This window comes from Chanodichthys erythropterus, chromosome 14 (genome assembly GCF_024489055.1).
Source record: "Chanodichthys erythropterus isolate Z2021 chromosome 14, ASM2448905v1, whole genome shotgun sequence".
In the NCBI taxonomy this organism is placed as follows: Eukaryota; Metazoa; Chordata; class Actinopteri; order Cypriniformes; family Xenocyprididae; genus Chanodichthys; species Chanodichthys erythropterus.
The window spans coordinates 20353804-20371588 of record NC_090234.1 but is presented as its reverse complement, the minus strand read 5'-3'; the positions used below and the strand labels follow the sequence as shown (position 1 = coordinate 20371588).

Genomic DNA, 17785 nt, shown 5'->3' with positions numbered 1-17785 from the left:
TGTGTTCTGAAGATGAACAAAGGTCTTACAGGTGTAGATCAACATGAGGGCGAGTAATTAATGACAGAATTTTCATTTTTGGGTGAACTAACCCTTTAAGGCCACACACAGGGTATTGCAGTCGACATGTGGTGGTCTTTAAAACACGATTACAACACACCATTAACAGCTTTGTGTATGAAGAACCAGCCATATTTAAAAAAAAAAAAAAAAAAAAAGGTGAATACTTCACCGAAAAATCCAATAATGTTAAACCTGCTGCAACACTGGTGGAGGGAAGATGTGAAGACTTGGAATGACTTCAAATGACTCCAAAGACTTGGAAGAAAACAAGCATGGTATGGACTACTTTCTTTTATTTTTTTAGTAGCTTGTTGGGCCCTAACACAGACATATTAACAGCATATAAGTAAAGAGAAGTAAAAGTATTAATTTTGGAATGAACTATTACTTGAAACAATAGCAGGAAGACTAGAGTGTCCTTCTAAAAAGCACACATTAGACAATAACAAGACAGGAGGATGGATGGCCACAGAGAATCATTATGAATAATTCAGGCCATCAGTCGTCTGGACCATCACAGAGCTCTGTGTTTTTCCCACAGCTGTTTTTGTCTTTCCATTAAGTCACTATGTCAGGTATTTTGGAAAATTCACAGTGCATGGAATTCTCTCACAGAAAAACAAAAGGTTTTATTGATAGACTGAGCCAAAAGTCTGTTAAATAACCCAAGCTGTATGCTCATGTCATCACTGGTGAGAGCAGTTTCCTTTCCATGTTTGTAGAGCTTTAGACAAATCAATGAAGATCTCACTATGAGTTCACATCACCTGCAGCTACTGCTATGCTGTATTTTTAATTTAAAGATTTTTTAATATTTCTCCCAAAAATGTAAATTCAGTCCTCATCAACTTCCACTGTATGGAAAAGAGCAGCATTAACTAAAACTACAACTAATAAAAACTTGATTGTTTTTGGTAATCAAACATAAATAGAAATGTATTCAAAACTAACTGAAATACATAAGTTGAAGTTGAAGAACTAAAATTTACAAAAATCACATTAAAAAATCAAAATAATAATATACTACAATAATATATAAAAATACTAAAATAACACTGCAGCTAGGACATTCTGCTGAATCTCTTCTTTTGTGTTCCACAGAAGAAAGTCATACTAATTTAGAACAACATATGGGTGAGTAAATTATGATTTAACTTTAATATTTGAGAGAACTATCCTATATACATACTACTGATCATACAGTACAAGTCAACCACCAAAGAATGTTATTATTAACTGCACAATAATCGCTGGAAAGAATTGTAACTGTGCATACCACATTACCGGTTACAAAACAGTATCAAGTTAATAAGACACAATTCATATATTCACACTACAGAAAGTCTTTGCATTGTAAAGCAGAATAGTTCAAACTGAAATACCTTGAGCACTGCAACAACAATCTGTGCGTCTCCAGCCTGTACGGCCACGGTGCTGATTGTGGTTGTGGAAGGCTGACCTCCAGCATCACCTTCAGTGGACATTGTGGACAATCTCCCCTTGAGTCCACACGTCCAAGAATCAGAAAGGTCAGAACAAAGCTCAGTACACACAGGTTCTTGCTGTAATCCAAATCTCCCCTTTTCAGAAGTCCACAGCTTTCCCGGCAGGTGGCTAAACCCAAACAGAGTAAAATCTCTGGGGGTTTTAAAGTGACAAAGCCCACGTCCACATCAAAGATCTACTTGCCCTGCAGGTAAACTCTGCAACCCCTCAAAGGACTTTCTTGCAGGCTCCACCAGGGCCACTGGCCTGAATGAACAGTATGGTGCAAACACAGCCGTCTATGTTGACAGGGCAGAGAGAGGCGTGTTAAAAATAGAAATATCCACTAAGTTTATCACACTGTGCGGAGAGCCATTTGACACACCCCCGTTTGGTTGCTTTAGTGCGTCTGTTGCTCTTTCTCCTCCCCTTGTATTTGTCTCACTTAGCCTAACCTTTTCTTTTAATCACAATACAACATACTGAGCAGAAGAAGAAAAAGCAAAAAACATTCTGCTATTATTTACACAAGTAGTTCATACAAGTACTAAATATTTACAAAATGACAAAAGCACAAGTAGTATTATATTCCAAAACTAAAGTTTAAGTCATACACTAAAAATCTTGACATACTGTATGCTCCATCTTTCTCTAATGCTTTCATGAGCGAAGCAGTAATGTCTTTTTCTTGAACAATTAACGTTGAATCTTTTCAATCATCCAATTCACGAAACTGTCTAGATGATTCACTCACAAATGAGACTCATGCGATTTTGGAAATTATCTGACTGATCAAACTCACTGGAGGGTAATATCTCATATGCATTTTGGTCTGTCACACTACTTTACAGCTTAAGAACATTTTGTATATAGCGCACAAGCCGCATGCTACCATTTAAAAGTTAAGTAAGAGGTTGGTAAGGATTTTTAAATGTTTTTGAAAGAAGTCTCTTATGCTCACTGAGGCTGCATTTGTTTGATCAAAAATACTGTAGGAAATATTAATACACTTTAACATAACCGTTTTCTATTTCATTATATTTTAAAATGTAATCTATTCCTATGATGACAAAGCTGAATTTTCAGCATCATTACTCCAGTCTTTAGGGTCACATGATCCTTCAGAAATCATTCTAATATTTGGTGCTCAAGAAACATTTCTTATTATCAGTGTGGAAAACTGCGTACATTCAACCGTGATACTTTCCCCCCCCGAATATTAAACATCATCTTTTGTGTTCCACAGAAATCCATAGGTTTGTAACGACATGACAGAAAGCTCATTTTTGGGTGAACTATCAGAAGTGTTTATTTCCCCTGAAACTACATCTTTCCATGTTATACCATGTCTTTAAAATGACCAAGGAAGAGGCCTGTTCCATCTTTAAATGCCTGTTCCAATCCAAACCACAAACCACCAGAAAGCCACATTAACGTTCCTTCCTATTAAATGTAATGGCTACTAAATTATTCATATAACTCTATGTACTATATGCAGTTCATATTATTACTCCGTATCTATTTAAATGCACAACAGTACAAACACTATTATACAAAGTGCAAGCAATTATAAAAAAGTTATTTGAAGGTTGCAGAGGTATCTGGCGTGTTAAGAGTCTAATGTGCATCAGTCAACCACAGCTCAATCGACGGAAAAGACCAGAGAGACGCTCTGATAGGGACTAGTCCCAAAAGAAACAGTGCCCACACCCTTAAAGGGGGTTTACCCAAAAATGTAACATAAAATGTTCCAAACCTGTATGAATTTGAACACAAAAGACATTTTAAAGAATGTTGGTAGCCGGAAGTTGATGGTAGCCATTGACCTCCATAGTATTTATTTTTTTTTCTACCATGGAAGTCATTGGCTACTGTTAACTATTTCACCATTATTCTTCAAAATATCTTATTTTGTGCTCAACAGAAGAGAGAAACTTATACCAGTTTAGAACAACTTGAGGGTTTCATCAACTATCCCTTTAATGAGCATAAGAGACTTTTTATAAACGTCAATCCCAAATCCTTTTGAACAGCAGTGCTTTTCATTGACATGTCAGGTAATAGTCATTTTATGCTTGGCATTCCTAAAATAATCACTTACAGGCACCATTTAAACATTTTTCAAAAGTAACATTCATTTCTGAAATGATCACTGCGAAACAAAAAAGTGACCTTTAGATCAGCATCACACCACATACTTACTGTTGCAACAATGTTGTCTTTTCCACTGAGGACAATAGCAGTTGCAGAACATCCTGAGGTCTTGCTATGGGGTCTTCCTTTCAATGCCTGATGGAGGAAATGTTTTGAGATAAAGTGGGGAAACTGATAACAGGGCAATGGAAGAGCAATTCAGCTGTGCATTGTATATTGAATGATTACTCAGCATTTTATATAGCTATACGGGATAACCGTTACAGTGAACATGGAGACGATGATGCCATTTCATCTTCAAAGATCATTGTAGGCTTTGCTGTGAAACAAAAAATAGGCTCTCTACAGGCTCTCTATAGAATTCAAAGAATATGTATTGAAGTAGATCATACATTTTACTAACATCTTTAAACAGGATTTCCACAAATTTTGACCATTGCCATTCCATGACAACTGAAGTCATTTCCTGGATAAGATTTGTTTTAATCACTCAAATTCAGATTTTAAGTCCTAATGAATAACTTGTACCGAGTAGGCTGGCATTCAAACAACCCCAAAGTTTCACTCTACAAAAGAGCAATCCTTTGTTGAATATTTTAGACTAAAGCATAACAAAACCTTTATGACAAATTCACAGTGCAAAGACTGGGAATGGTTTAAAGGTTGCCTGTTAAACTACTATAAAGGTTTCCAGAAAGTTGCCACAGAGGATCTGTTTTTTCCCCACCGTTACAGACATACCACCAGTCCTCCCAAAACCAGCACAGAGGCAGCAGCTGCTAAGACAGCTGAGAAATTCAATAGACTTTAGAGAGCACCAATGGCCAGTACAGGACCTAAGAAGGCCCCTGATGACACCCATGCCATCTGTCAGGAGCCCTGATAAACTCAAGTTTATTATTAGACAAAACTCTGATTCTCAGGCCAGTCATCACACAAGCTCTGTGACTACGCTTTCTGGAAACCTGATAAGCATGTTTATGCTAAAAATGACACCCTTTATATGGAAATAAAAAGACCAAGAACATAACTTTATTAAATAACTGACATGAAAATAACATTGCAATAAAATAAATAGACTAATGGTCAAAATTATTTAAGATAATTATTTCAATGCATATTATATATATATATTTATTTTTTATTTATTTATTTATTTATTTATTTATTTTAAGGTGAAATGTGAACTGAAGTTCTGGACAGGTTTTGTGAGATCAGATCAGAATGCTATTCAAATGACTCCCAGTTATGTCAGTGAGTCCCAGTTCAAACTAAGTGAATCATTTAGGGCCTGTAAATAAGCAGAAAGCAAGAGTTTGAGACAAGCTGTTGTAATCTGCAGTAAAACATTGTTGCACCTTTAAAGGGGATCTATAATGCCCTTTTTACAAGATGTAATATAAGTCTCTAGTGTCCCCAGAGAGTTTCAGCTCAAAATACCCCACATATAATTTATCATAGCTTATCAAACTTGCCCCTATTTGGGTGCGAACAAAAAGAGTTTTTGTGTGTGTCCCTTTAAATGCAAATGAGCTACTGCCTCTGACCCCCCTTCCAGAAGAGGGCTGAGATTTTAACAGCTCACGATTTGGTTGCTCAACAACAACAAAACTGGAGAATCTCACGCAGCCAAAATGAGGATTGTCAGTAACGGTGTTCAGCCTTACATTGTTCAAACCAGAGTCGACACTGATGGAGAGACTCAGGAAGAAGTTACAACTTTTAGAAAGCATCTGGACGTTTCTGAATGGTTATTGGATACATTTATGTAGTTGCTGTGGAGTTGATTCAACTCATCGACTAGCATGTGCCGTCATGTTAATCTTTTGTGCAAATCCAGTGTTGAATTGACCCTCATTTGTGAAGCAGTCCGGCGTAAATTGTCGGCATCGTAACAACACTCTACTACAACAACTCTTCCTCTTCTCTAAAGCAGCCCTTTGTTGTGTGTTCTTGGGGGCAGGGTTTATGTAAATTTTAGGGTTTGTGATGTCACTAACCCAGGAAGCAGCTCATTGTAGTCCCAACCAGCCATTTGTTGTAATCCTTAAAAAGCGATTTCTGTAAAAGAAAATATCTCCCTTTGCATTGAACTTTGAGCATCGTAACTTTGCAGATGTTGTTTATGCTCTAACAACAACATTACACACTAACTAAAGATAAACAATTTAAATCATAACCAAGGATCCCTTTAAATATTCAGTAGATAAAAATATCTTAACCATAATTGACAAGGACACAGGGCAGAGAGAATGTAAGTGAATAGCAAAGCCTCAAGCAACTAATGACCTGCTTTACTTACGCATTCTTGGGAAGTTATGAGAAATTATTAATACAAAAACAAGCCAGAGTTCAATCAATATGCATGGAGATTTTGTAAAATATTTGTACTGCACACAAACCAGTCAGCAGTCAAAACACTTTTTGAAAGAAAATAATCATTCATCATTGAATTTATCAAATGTGACTGTAAAGACATTTATAATGTTGCAAAAGATTCTTGCCATCACACAAATAAATAATTTTTCTATTTTAATATATTTTAAAATGTAATTTTAAATTGTAATAATATTTCACGGTTCTTACTGCATCTTTGATCAAATAAATGCAGCCTTGGTGAGCATGAGAGACTTCTTTCAAAAACCCTTTTTTTGTTGTTTTTACTGACCCCAAACTTTGAAACGCCAATTATGCTAATAGTGCTAATTATTTGGCATTGCACTGACAAAAATAACAAAATGTAATATAGCCCATGTTTATTGAATGGGTGCTAGAATATTCCTGTACAGCAATGGACATTATGAGGCAAAGCATACATACAGTAACAAGTCCTGAAAACTGTAACAAACTGCCAGCTTTATGACATAGTAAAAGAGACAGCCTTTCCTCTCCTGTCTTATGGCGCAATTTCTCTCTTCATTTATTTTATACAACTTATATTTTCATAAAATACACTATAGCCTTTTAAAAACGGCAAAAGCATTATACAATTTAAATGGTATGCAAGGTACAAAAAAAAAAAAAAAAGGAAAAAGGAAAATAAATATGGCATTAATATTTTATGACATGCATCCATATGCAAGCAGCGTACGCATTGACAATTTATGAGATGAAACTGTTGTTTCACATTTTACCATCAAAACAAAGCTCTAAACAACAATTGTACATTGGACCTTAAAGCTTTGCTTTGTTTTGTACCTTCATGGTTGAACTTCCAACAGCTTCAGTTTCTGATGTGTTGTCATGTCCCATTTCAATACCGGTTATACATTAGACATCTTCTGCCATTTCAGAAAAGGCCTTGTGGATCAATATTTATACTGGCACAAGAGAGAAGGTTTGGTAATTCTCAACAGAAAGCAGCTGAAGGAAAGAAATAGAAAATACAATGCTTATGGTCAGGAAAGGCCTACAAATCTAGAGCACCAGATACAAATGGGGTAAAGATGCTGCTTTATGTACATTCTACAGGTTTAGTAGCACCATTACAAGCTCAAGGCGCCTCGCTGGGAGGAGAAAAAGTCGACAGGTAAGGTAAAGCTTTGTAGGGAGGCGAGAGTTCAAAGTAATGTGGTCAATTTAGTATTCAGCTGTCCACGCGGGCAATGCAACGCGAGCCCGTGGAGTCTATCTTTAACTGCGCTCTGTAAATTAAGATGGTTTGGTGAGGTGGACTACAACAGAGACGGCGGGTGATCGGGGTCACTTCTGGACCGGACCGGAAGAGCAGCGAGACAGCATGTGAGGATCAGGCGCTGTGCTGCTGACTGCGTCACTTCCTGCAAGAGGGCATGAGGGGTATCGGGTTCTCAGCTTTCACTGGGCCCCGCCTCTAGAGCCTCTTCATCCAGCCGCTGCTGCTCCTCTTCCTGTAGGAATCTCTTTTCCTCCACTAGCTTCATCCGGTCACGGATGCTTTCGGCTGAGGAGGCCATGTCGCCCGGGCTGCCAAAAAACTGCTCGCTCCTGTAACCAGGGCGAATGGGGATGATGGAAAATGATGACAAAAACAAGACATATCCATCTCAGTGATTGTTGAATAAGTCAAGACGATAAAGCAATCCAAATTAGGAATAAAATATAAAAAGATTATGCTTTAATGCATTAAATTAGTTTGAGGCAAATAGAAATTTTGCCAACATGTTCTTTTACAAAAGTAAAACTGGTATTTTTTGCCAAATGCGGGTAATTTTCAGCAGTGGAGTGTAACGCAGTCACTCCTACTAAACACTTTGGCGGGTTGAATTTTATATATAATATATGTAGATTTTATTAATTGTAGTCTTTTAAAAAGGTATCTGAAATAATAAACTAAGTGCAATGTAGTGTCAAAAATACCGACTTTGATGCATATCGATACTGAAATATCTGTAACGCCAATACTTTATGTTCTTCGGCATGGGATTGCGCATAATTTTACTCATTCCCGCAGATTTTGTGCTGACACTCAAAGTGCGCGCATATAAACCCACCTCTCTGTACCAAATTGAGTTCCTTTTTGCTGCTTATTTTGCTCAAATAGTCAAATCAACATAAAATAATGGCAAAATGGCAGTCTTGGCAAACATTCAAGTAAACAGAGTTATGTTTTAACGCATGTGTAACAGTATAATGGATCTGTGTGTCAGGCCTTAAAGTTACAGCAGCCTAATATACCCGTGGACAAATTATGAGATAAAATTACAAATCTATATGGTAGTTTTTCCCCCATGGTATCGATGTCAAAATTGTGGCCAGTGAAAATGCTGAGTGGCCAGTAACTTTGGAAAGCTACTAGCCACAGTTGCTGGTAAGCAAAAATATCTTATTCTTATTCAAAGTGACTACCTCTGCATTCAAGCTCTACATTCAAGGCTGGGACAATACATCGATGCATCGCGAATCGAGAAATGATTCTGGATCGATTCTGATATTTTCTTTATGTATAGTGATTCTCTCTCAAATCGATTCTGAGCTTAGTTTTCAACAGCAGATGGCACTGTGTGCTTTAGAAACAGATGTACTCTGCTTCCTTCCAATTCCTTACACACACCACTTGAACATTCTATAAAAATAATCATTTATAAAGTTCGAAAAGGTTGAAGTGAATTACAAGGGTGTTTGCAGTGGGCTGTTTACATTAATCTTGCATCATAAAAGCATTCTGAGGTGCAAGCACATTCTCAGACTCAGGCGAACACGAGCGCTCTTCAGTGCTTCTTGAGCATTTGAGCATGTGGTTAAAAACTAGCCTAGAGCGCCAATTGCTATTAAAAACTAAGCTCAGAATAGAGTTGCGATGCATTTGGAATATCAGAAATGATCCACGAATCACGATGCAAATATAGTATTCTCCCAGCCCTTTAAATAAATATAAAAATAAATATTTGTATTACTATATTAATGTTATTACTGTATGAATCAGTGTTTTTGAAAAAAAACCTTGAATGAATGATTCAATGACAAATACATTTTTTTTAGCAGTCACCTGTTGCCACCTACTGGCATAATGATGTAATAGATAAAATCGCTATTTGAAGCACCAAGTTACTTTCAAAAGGCGAATTGCTCTGTTCTGATAGATACCTTAGACATCAGTGTTTATATCCGAACTATAAACTTTTATCCCAGTACTTCGGTGATAATTTGAATTAGTGTAGTACAGAAATAATGATATTGTTTGGTTGAAAAGACATTGTTTGTGAAGCCGTTTCACACATGATAATTGCTCTCTCTGGATCAGCGGAACCGCAAACACAGATTTGAATGTTCCGGTATGATTTTGCAAAAGGTTTAACAGACAGCCAAATCGTTGTCATTTAGGAACAAGATTGTGTGGGTGTTTAAATCGTGATTGCAATGTTTTAAGGATTAATCGTGCAGCTCTAATGATAGTTGAGAGAAAAAAAAGACAGGAGAGTTTGACAAGTGTGCTGTACTTGGGCTTTTTGGCTCTTACCCATCAGGGAAAATGACTGGTACAGTGAGCCTGTCCAGCAAACCTTTCCCCACCGTCTCCACCTCTTCATATGCCTCCACATCCACCATCAGCTCTGCTAATTCAGGGCTCTCTCTCAGAATCTGAAGGCAGGAAGAACGCCAGTTACTCTCTGATATATTACAGAGCTCTGGTTCGGTGCACAGCCAGGGACTTTCAGACATTGTATTATAGCTGGGAAGCTTGGAGACAGCACGTGTGACCACATGACTGAGACAGACTAGTTTCACTAGTCTTAAATGTAATAACCAATATTATTACAAAAAATTAGTTTAACAAACATTGGGGTCTGAAAGTCTGAATCTACATTGAAAATCATATCAAATCACATCAAAATCATCGGGCTTTGCATACATTGCAGCATCAAAGCAGCTCGAGTACAATATTTTCAAATGAACTTTTCACTTATATAATGATGATAATACTAAAGAAAAAATTCATATTCTTTTGAACCCCACTGTAGGTTTATAAATGTCTCAGTTTTCATTTGCCTAAAAATAGACATGAATATGCAGATTTCCTCTACCATCAACATGAATAAACATGCAAGGGAAAAAAAAAAAAAACTTTGATTTAGTACCGTCAACAAGCAGACCATAGTTGTATATTGGGTTCAAAATGAAAAATGTTTGCAATGCTTTAACTGCTTTAAAACATTGTTTCAGTTAACAGTTTAAATTATATCTTTAAAGCAGTTCACCTAAAAATTACACATCCTCATGTTGGTACAGATCCATTTGCTGTTATATTTTCTGTGGAACACAAAAGGGAGAAAATGCAAAGAATCATGCTGCTCATCAAGATATCTCCTGTTGTGTTCCAAGGAAAAAGGAAATTCATACAGGTTTGGAATGACATGAGGGTGAGTAAATGACAGAATTTTCCACAAAACTGCACCAACCTTCTCAGCAGCTGTATGGAAGGCACTGGCCATTTCCAGCCTGTGCTGCCTCTCGTCAGACGTGACTGTGAACTGTTTCCACACACGGTTGAGTCTGGGCAGCGTGTCCCCTGAGGAGCGGGTGGTACAACGCAGAGACTGGCACAGCACCACTGTGGCCTGCAGCAGCTGGCGGCCGTAATCATAGGTGCTCTGAAAGAAAAGAAAACATTTACAATGAACCATTAACACCAAGTGGGCTGGATACTCTCACGACATTGTACTCTAAGGCCCTGTTTACACCTGGTATTAAGATGCGTTTTGGTCAATCGGATCACAAGTAGACGAGGGAGACACATACCCGTTTACACCAGGTGTTTTAATCTGTCTCTTTTGTCCACTTTCAACCACTTCTGTCCTGATTTCTTCAAGGGGAGGGTTTATGGCCGGGTAATGTATGAGTTTTTCCAGATCTTTCGATTTAATGGATAAAAATAAGCTCATGCAATTTAGATATGAACACAAGCGGAGACGACAGAAAAAACATGGAGGGCAGCAGCTTTCATTTCAGCTCTGATAGCCACAACAAGACTACCCCGAACTCAGAGCATGTTAGAAATTAGGAATGGTGAAAGAACATTTTGCTTGGTACGTTTTTCGTCTTCAAATCAAACTTGGTTCTTCAGCCGACAAAGTTAAATCCCATCTGGCTAGCAGGCTTCCCATAATGTTTACACATTAGGTCAGTAGGTGGAGAAAAGGCATCTTTTGTGGCTGTTCGACCACATGAGTCTTTGAAAGCAATCCGGTCGAATGCGTTTGAGATTACCTCTAAATACTGGTGTAAACGGGGGCTAAAATGCTTGTCCGTTTCTACCACTTCCAATGTTGTCCACTTGTGATCCGATCGACCAAAACACATCTTTAATACCAGGTGTAAACAGGACCAAAGAAGCATGAAAATTCATTTCTCACACATGATGAGGAAAAATAGCATTTTTTTGTAACCTTTACTAAATCAGCAGTTTTAATACTGAAAATGACTTAAGAAAACATGGAAATCACATTTGCCTTCTGTAACAATCATAAAAAAAGGAGGAATTTAATTAATCCATGATAATTTATGACGAGTAAATAATTTATAGATCAACGTAATCATTTTAATTTTAAATAAAACAACAACAACAACAACAACAACAACATTTTATAAAAAATTATAATGGGATGAAAAGTAGTTAAGACAACATATGTTGTAAGGTAATAAAAGGCTAGAATTTATTTAATTTATGAGAATCTATTAATTGGATTAAATTAATATTGGATCAAAACTAATAAATAAAATAAAAAAACAATAATAATAGCAGAAAACAGAGCATTTCACATTGTCTTGAGAAGCGGATTCAATACATTCCAATGTGCCAGTTTATTAAAGCAAGGTGTATTAGAAGATGAAATTCAAAACCTCAGTTTCAAATACCTGTGCAACATCCACAAACTTCTTGTGTTTCTCCAGCAGCACTTTGGTTTCTTGGGAATCATCTCCCAGTCGAATATGAGTCTTCAACAAAGCATCGAGCAACTCTCCTAACCACTCCACCGCCTGAGAAGAAAAGAAACAGCCTTTACAGCCCCTCAGGAACTATAGACCCACTTCAAAGAGTCTTTCCATTTGAATTTCAAGCTCTGACCTGTGAAGCATCTTCCTCACACTTGAAGAGCTGAACCATCTGCAGCATCTTAAGTCTCCTGACATCAACCATGTCCTCACACCTATAAAACACAATCAAACACATCAGACCTCTTCGCTTTCTCTTGGTTCACCAGGAGTGCTGTGCCCATGATGAACAATCATTAAAAACAATGGAGAGGAACCTCTGTTTGCGGAGCTGCATGTCTTCCATGACGCTGTGAATGTGGTCGATATTCTCTTTGTTCTCAATGCCTACATCCTTGCCGTAGGAAAAAGATGTCTGGGTAGACATCTGGTCAAGCAGTACTTGGCCTTTTTCTCTTAAACTCTGCAAGGCACCCTCTGGAAGACAGTAAGAGAAACTCAATAAACCGAAAGACAGGAAACATCTCTATGTAGAATTTAACATTTCTCCTGTTTTAGGTTCATGCATAAGTAGTTTTAGAGAGGGAAGGCAAGCCCATTGACTACCCGATTCATATTGCACAAAAATGGCAAAATTCTTTTTTTTTTTTTTTGAAGCACTAATTTAGAGAGTTAACTAGATCTCTACAAGCAGTACTACATATGCTGCTTTGTTTTCATGAATTATGTCAGAGTTGATACTTTGTTTTTGTAATTAGTTGCTTTGGCATCTGCTAAATGTAAATGGAATTGTTAATCAAAAAAGAAAAGAAAAGAAAGGAAAAAAAAAAGCATCCAAATTCATGTACTTATGCATGATTTTATTCCATTTTTAAATAGTGCAAGTAGTGTTCACACTGAAAATTTCAAATAGAAAAAGTGTACTTCAAATATTCGGATGATAAACTTATTTAACCGAAAAAAATCAAGTGTGGAATGTTGGACAATTTGTGCATTCAACTGTCGCAGCTTTTCTTACGTATCGGACGATCAGACTTTGATGTTGGTTGACAGAATAACCTTATAAAATTCATACAATAGACAGCGGAGTACACAGTGGATAGTATATAGTATTTCATTTAAGATAAAAATCAGGTAAAAACAAGGCTCTAACAGACACAATAACAAAATGAACAATAACCTTATGTCTGGGTGGTTCTTAAAAAAACATCTAGTTATGTAAGAGTAATGAATAAGCACCAGAAGTTTTAACAAACTTTTATCTGATTTATCAAACTTTAATTACATGCAACAGGATCAGGCATATGAGTAGAACAACAGGGCTTCCTAACCTACGCTCTTGAGTTTCTCCTCCAGATGTTTTAGAGTTTGCTGGATTGCAGCTCCATCTGCAGGGGCGACGTCTGCACAGAGCATTCCCAACAGCCCGTCTAACTGCTGGGACAACTGAGACAAACATACACTGGCATCAGAAAGAAGCTTTCCATATATATATATATATATATATATATATACACTATGGAAGTAAATTAATGCCAAATGTTTTTGAAATAAAAAGCTTGTTGAATTGCTCTAAATGAAAAAAAATATGCATTACATTAGCTGTACTTGCATTTAGATGCACTGTATTTTTAAGGCTTGCATTTTTATGGGATGAAATTCAACACAGTCGTATATTTAAGCTGTGAATATTTCAATTAAAAATATTTCACACACATTTTCATTATTAAAAATTAAATAATTCATATTCACATTTCAAATTTCACTTCCAAGATATTTATTCTGTTTAAAAATACAACCTATAAAATTCGACTAGAAATTTTCAGTCCATTTTATTTCACTTTACAAATTCGCTTCCACAAATTCAGTGGCTCAAATTCGGCAGAAAATTCAACATTTCACATCCGGGAACTGCAGGAAGAGCAGTAGAGTGCCGATGCATCATCTCTATCTGCTGTTAGTCTTCTTCACCAGCAGGTGTCGCTAGCGGCTGTTTAGGAAGACCAAAGCAACGCTAGTAAGTCATCATTCATTCATAAAAACGGATTTACAGAAATGGAGCAAGTGGTAAGTGAATGTGTGATGATTATCAGGGCCAGTATAAATGCAGAAACGCTGATAAAGACACAAAAGCTGCATTTATGTTTAATTCAGTGTATTTACGCTTACTTTCCCTGTGTAGCTACAGCTTTCTCTCCATTGAACAAGATAACGTTATTGCCCGATGCTGGTGTACAGATCAAACGTTAAATCTGAGATAGACATATATTTCTCTCTGTTGATAAGTTTCCTTAAATTTATATCGCAGCGCGGTGTTGTAATAATAGGGTTTCCCTCATCCGTCATAGGATTCCCCTGCCATCAGGACATATAAAACTCTTAACACAGCTTAATGGACTCGTACAGTGATATAAAAGACCAAACTCGCACCTCATTTGTGATGTAGGTTAGACTATATAGGCTCCAAGAAAGCAGATACTGGCATTAAGTTGATTTGACGCTGAACGTTTGATTATAATATTCGCAAATTTAGGGACTGTCTCTAAAGTTACAACATTCTGTATTCACGTGTTCATCACACAATTTTTTTTACTTTGTTCATTTTTTATTTTACCTGATCATAGATTATCCTGCTTATACAAATTTTAAATAAAATTTAGAAATAAAATTAACAAAGTAGAACTAATTGTGTGATGAATGTGTAAAAAAAAGAAAAAGTATATGTGCATGTACTTTGAGTTGAGTGTGTTTGAATGTGTGTGTGTGTGTGTGTGTGTGTGTGTTTGAATGTGTGTGTGTGTGTGTGTGTGTGTGTGTTTGAATGTGTGTGTGTGTTTGAATGTGTTTGAATGTGTTTGAATGTGTTTGAATGTGTTTGAATGTGTTTGAATGTGTTTGAGTGTGTTTGAGTGTGTTTGAATGTGTGAGTGTGTGAATGTGTGTGTTTGAATGTGTGAGTGTGTGAATGTGTGTGTTTGAATGTGTGAGTGTGTGAGTGTGTGTGAGTGTGAGTGTGAGTGTGAGTGAGTGTGAGTGTGAGTGTGAGAGAGAGAGAGAGAGAGAGAGAGAGAGAGAGAGAGAGAGAGAGAGAGAGAGAGAGAGAGAGAGAGAGAGAGAGAGAGAGAGAGAGAGAGAGAAGGGTGCATCACTCTTCGACCTGGCACCTATAGATGAACACTTCACAGGTAGTTTTGGTGATTGTAAATCATTCTCATCAAATGTTATTGAGCTTCTAATTATCCAATACAGTAGTGAAATACATAGCAATCTTTACATATTACTTGACAGTTTATTTGGAAACACTTTACAGTAAGGTTCATAATGTATTAACTAATGTGAACTATCCATGAGCAACACATTTGTTGTTGTATTTGTTCATCTTTGTTAACGTTAATAAAAATACAGCAGTTCATTGTTCATGTTACTTCACTATGCATTAACTAAAGTTGACAAATACAACTCTTGATTTTAATAATGTATTAGTAAATGCTGGAATTAACATTAACAAAGATTAGTAAGTGCTGTAGAAGTGCAGTTCATTGTTCGTTCATATCAACTATTTAATATAAAGTGTTACCTTTTATTTTAATAAACATCAATAATCTAAAAGGTTTGCATTATACCTGACACCTAGATAAACACTTTAGAGTTGGTTTTGTGACTAAGTCATTCTCTTTAAATGCTATTGAAGGTAGAAACGTGAATACAGAATGTCGTAACTTTAGAGACGGTCCCTAAATTTGCGAATATTATAATCAAACGTTCAGCGTCAAATCAACTTTATGCCAGTATCTGCTTTCTTGGAGCCTATATAGTCTAACCTACATCACAAATGAGGTGCGAGTTTGGTCTTTTATATCACTGTACGAGTCCATTAAGCTGTGTTAAGAGTTTTATATGTCCTGATGGCAGGGGAATCCTATGACGGATGAGGGAAACCCTATTATTACAACACCGCGCTGCGATATAAATTTAAGGAAACTTATCAACAGAGAGAAATATATGTATATCTCAGATTTAACGTTTGATCTGTACACCAGCATCGGGCAATAACGTTATCTTGTTCACTGTACAGAAAGCTGTAGCTACACAGGGAAAGTAAGCGTAAATACACTGAATTAAACATAAATGCAGCTTTTGTGTCTTTATCAGCTTTTCTGCATTTATACTGGCCCTGATAATCATCACACATTCACTTACCACTTGCTCCATTTCTGTAAATCCGTTTTTATGAATGAATGATGACTTACTAGCGTTGCTTTGGTCTTCCTAAACAGCCGCTAGCGACACCTGCTGGTGAAGAAGACTAACAGCAGATAGAGATGATGTATCGGCACTCTACTGCTCTTCCTGCAGTTCCCGGATGTGAAATGTTGAATTTTCTGCCGAATTTGAGCCACTGAATTTGTGGAAGCGAATTTGTAAAGCGAAATAAAATGGACTGAAAATTGCTAGTCGAATTTTATAGGTTGTATTTTTAAACAGAATGAATATTTTGGAAGTGAAATCTAAAAGGTGAATATGAATTATTGAATTTTTAATAATGAAAATGTGTGTGAAATATTTTTAATTGAAATATTCACAGCCTAAATATACGACCATGTTGAATTTCAGCCCATAAAAATGCAAGCCTTAAAAATACAGTGCATCTAAATGCAAGTACAGCTAATGTAATGCATATTTTTTTTCAAATAGTGCAATTCAACAAGCTTTTTATTTCAAAAACATTTGGCATTATTTTACTTCCATAATACACTGCCCTCCAAAAGTTTGGAAACACCCCTGGCAAAGTGTGGTTTTTGATGATATCAGCATAAATCCATATCATTTTTTGGTAAGTAACTTGACATTATCATTGAAGACCAGCAATAATAATTTTCTTTTTGATTACATAATAACGGCAATATATACATGTCAAAGTCAGACATGCCCTTTTGCCAGCTGTGATACCTGGTTACTGGTTTAAACTTGGCCCAGGTTTGTAAAAGATTTTTGGGTTTCAACAAGTTGTAACGGTGACCGCCCCGATTTAACTTAAAGCATTAAAGTTTCAATTGTTCGGGCGCCAGACAAGTCAAAACTTGTCAAGAAAAAAAATAATAATAATTTTAGTTTCCCGGTACAGCTCATAAACCACCGATACAAAAAAAAAAAAACACACCATTCAAAATGGCTTAAATGACAGTCACTGAATGAAGGCTTTCAGATCAAGATAAATGTTATTTAAAGGGGGGGGAAAAGAAAAAAACAAGACAGTTACTCAATTCATTTTTCAACAGAATTTGTATATTTCTTTTGTCAGTAACAACCAAAATACCAAAAAACATTCTGTGATTCACATTGCATAATTCACAATCGATTGTTCTTTCCTTTTAACCAGTTTTCACAGAAAATTACTAAATTTCAAACAACCACAATATAAAACAAAAACAAAAACAGACCAGCGATCATCTCGTTCAGTGTCTTTGTAGTGAGGAAGCGAGCGTGTTTGCGTGCGTGTGTGTGTGTGTGTGTTGCTATGGTTGCTGGCTGCGTAACGGCCACACTACTGGACGGAGAGCCCTGGAAGTAGTTTGGGGATTTCAATGCGAATACCTGGGCAGGCGAGACAAACTTGGGTTACGATGCACCATGCAGATGAACCATTCCGGAGATCAATTCCGCCGTCACT

General features: G+C 36.6%; 2 protein-coding genes across 8 annotated transcripts in view; both read right to left on the bottom strand.

The window, feature by feature from the left end:
• The window catches only part of ccdc141 (coiled-coil domain containing 141), a 36421-nt gene extending 34579 nt beyond the window's left edge, over positions 1 to 1842 (bottom strand). For all 4 annotated transcript variants that reach the window (XR_010897136.1, XR_010897137.1, XM_067410009.1 and 1 more), the window contains exon 1: positions 1446 to 1842. Coding sequence is in view for 2 of the 4 variants with exons in the window: in XM_067410009.1 (XP_067266110.1) it covers positions 1446 to 1547 (102 nt within the window). In the remaining 2 variants the exon portion in view is untranslated. The remainder of the gene's footprint in view (positions 1 to 1445) is intronic.
• A 4031-nt stretch (positions 1843 to 5873) lies between these two features.
• sestd1 (SEC14 and spectrin domains 1) overlaps positions 5874 to 17785 on the bottom strand; it is a 51254-nt gene continuing 39342 nt past the window's right edge. For all 4 annotated transcript variants that reach the window (XM_067410144.1, XM_067410145.1, XM_067410147.1 and 1 more), the window contains exons 13-19: positions 13446 to 13560; positions 12432 to 12591; positions 12248 to 12329; positions 12037 to 12159; positions 10581 to 10772; positions 9641 to 9762; positions 5874 to 7668 (exon numbers count right to left, since the gene is read on the bottom strand). In XM_067410144.1, the coding sequence (XP_067266245.1) occupies positions 7512 to 7668; positions 9641 to 9762; positions 10581 to 10772; positions 12037 to 12159; positions 12248 to 12329; positions 12432 to 12591; positions 13446 to 13560 (951 nt within the window). In that variant the 3' untranslated portion in view covers positions 5874 to 7511. The remainder of the gene's footprint in view (positions 7669 to 9640; positions 9763 to 10580; positions 10773 to 12036; positions 12160 to 12247; positions 12330 to 12431; positions 12592 to 13445; positions 13561 to 17785) is intronic.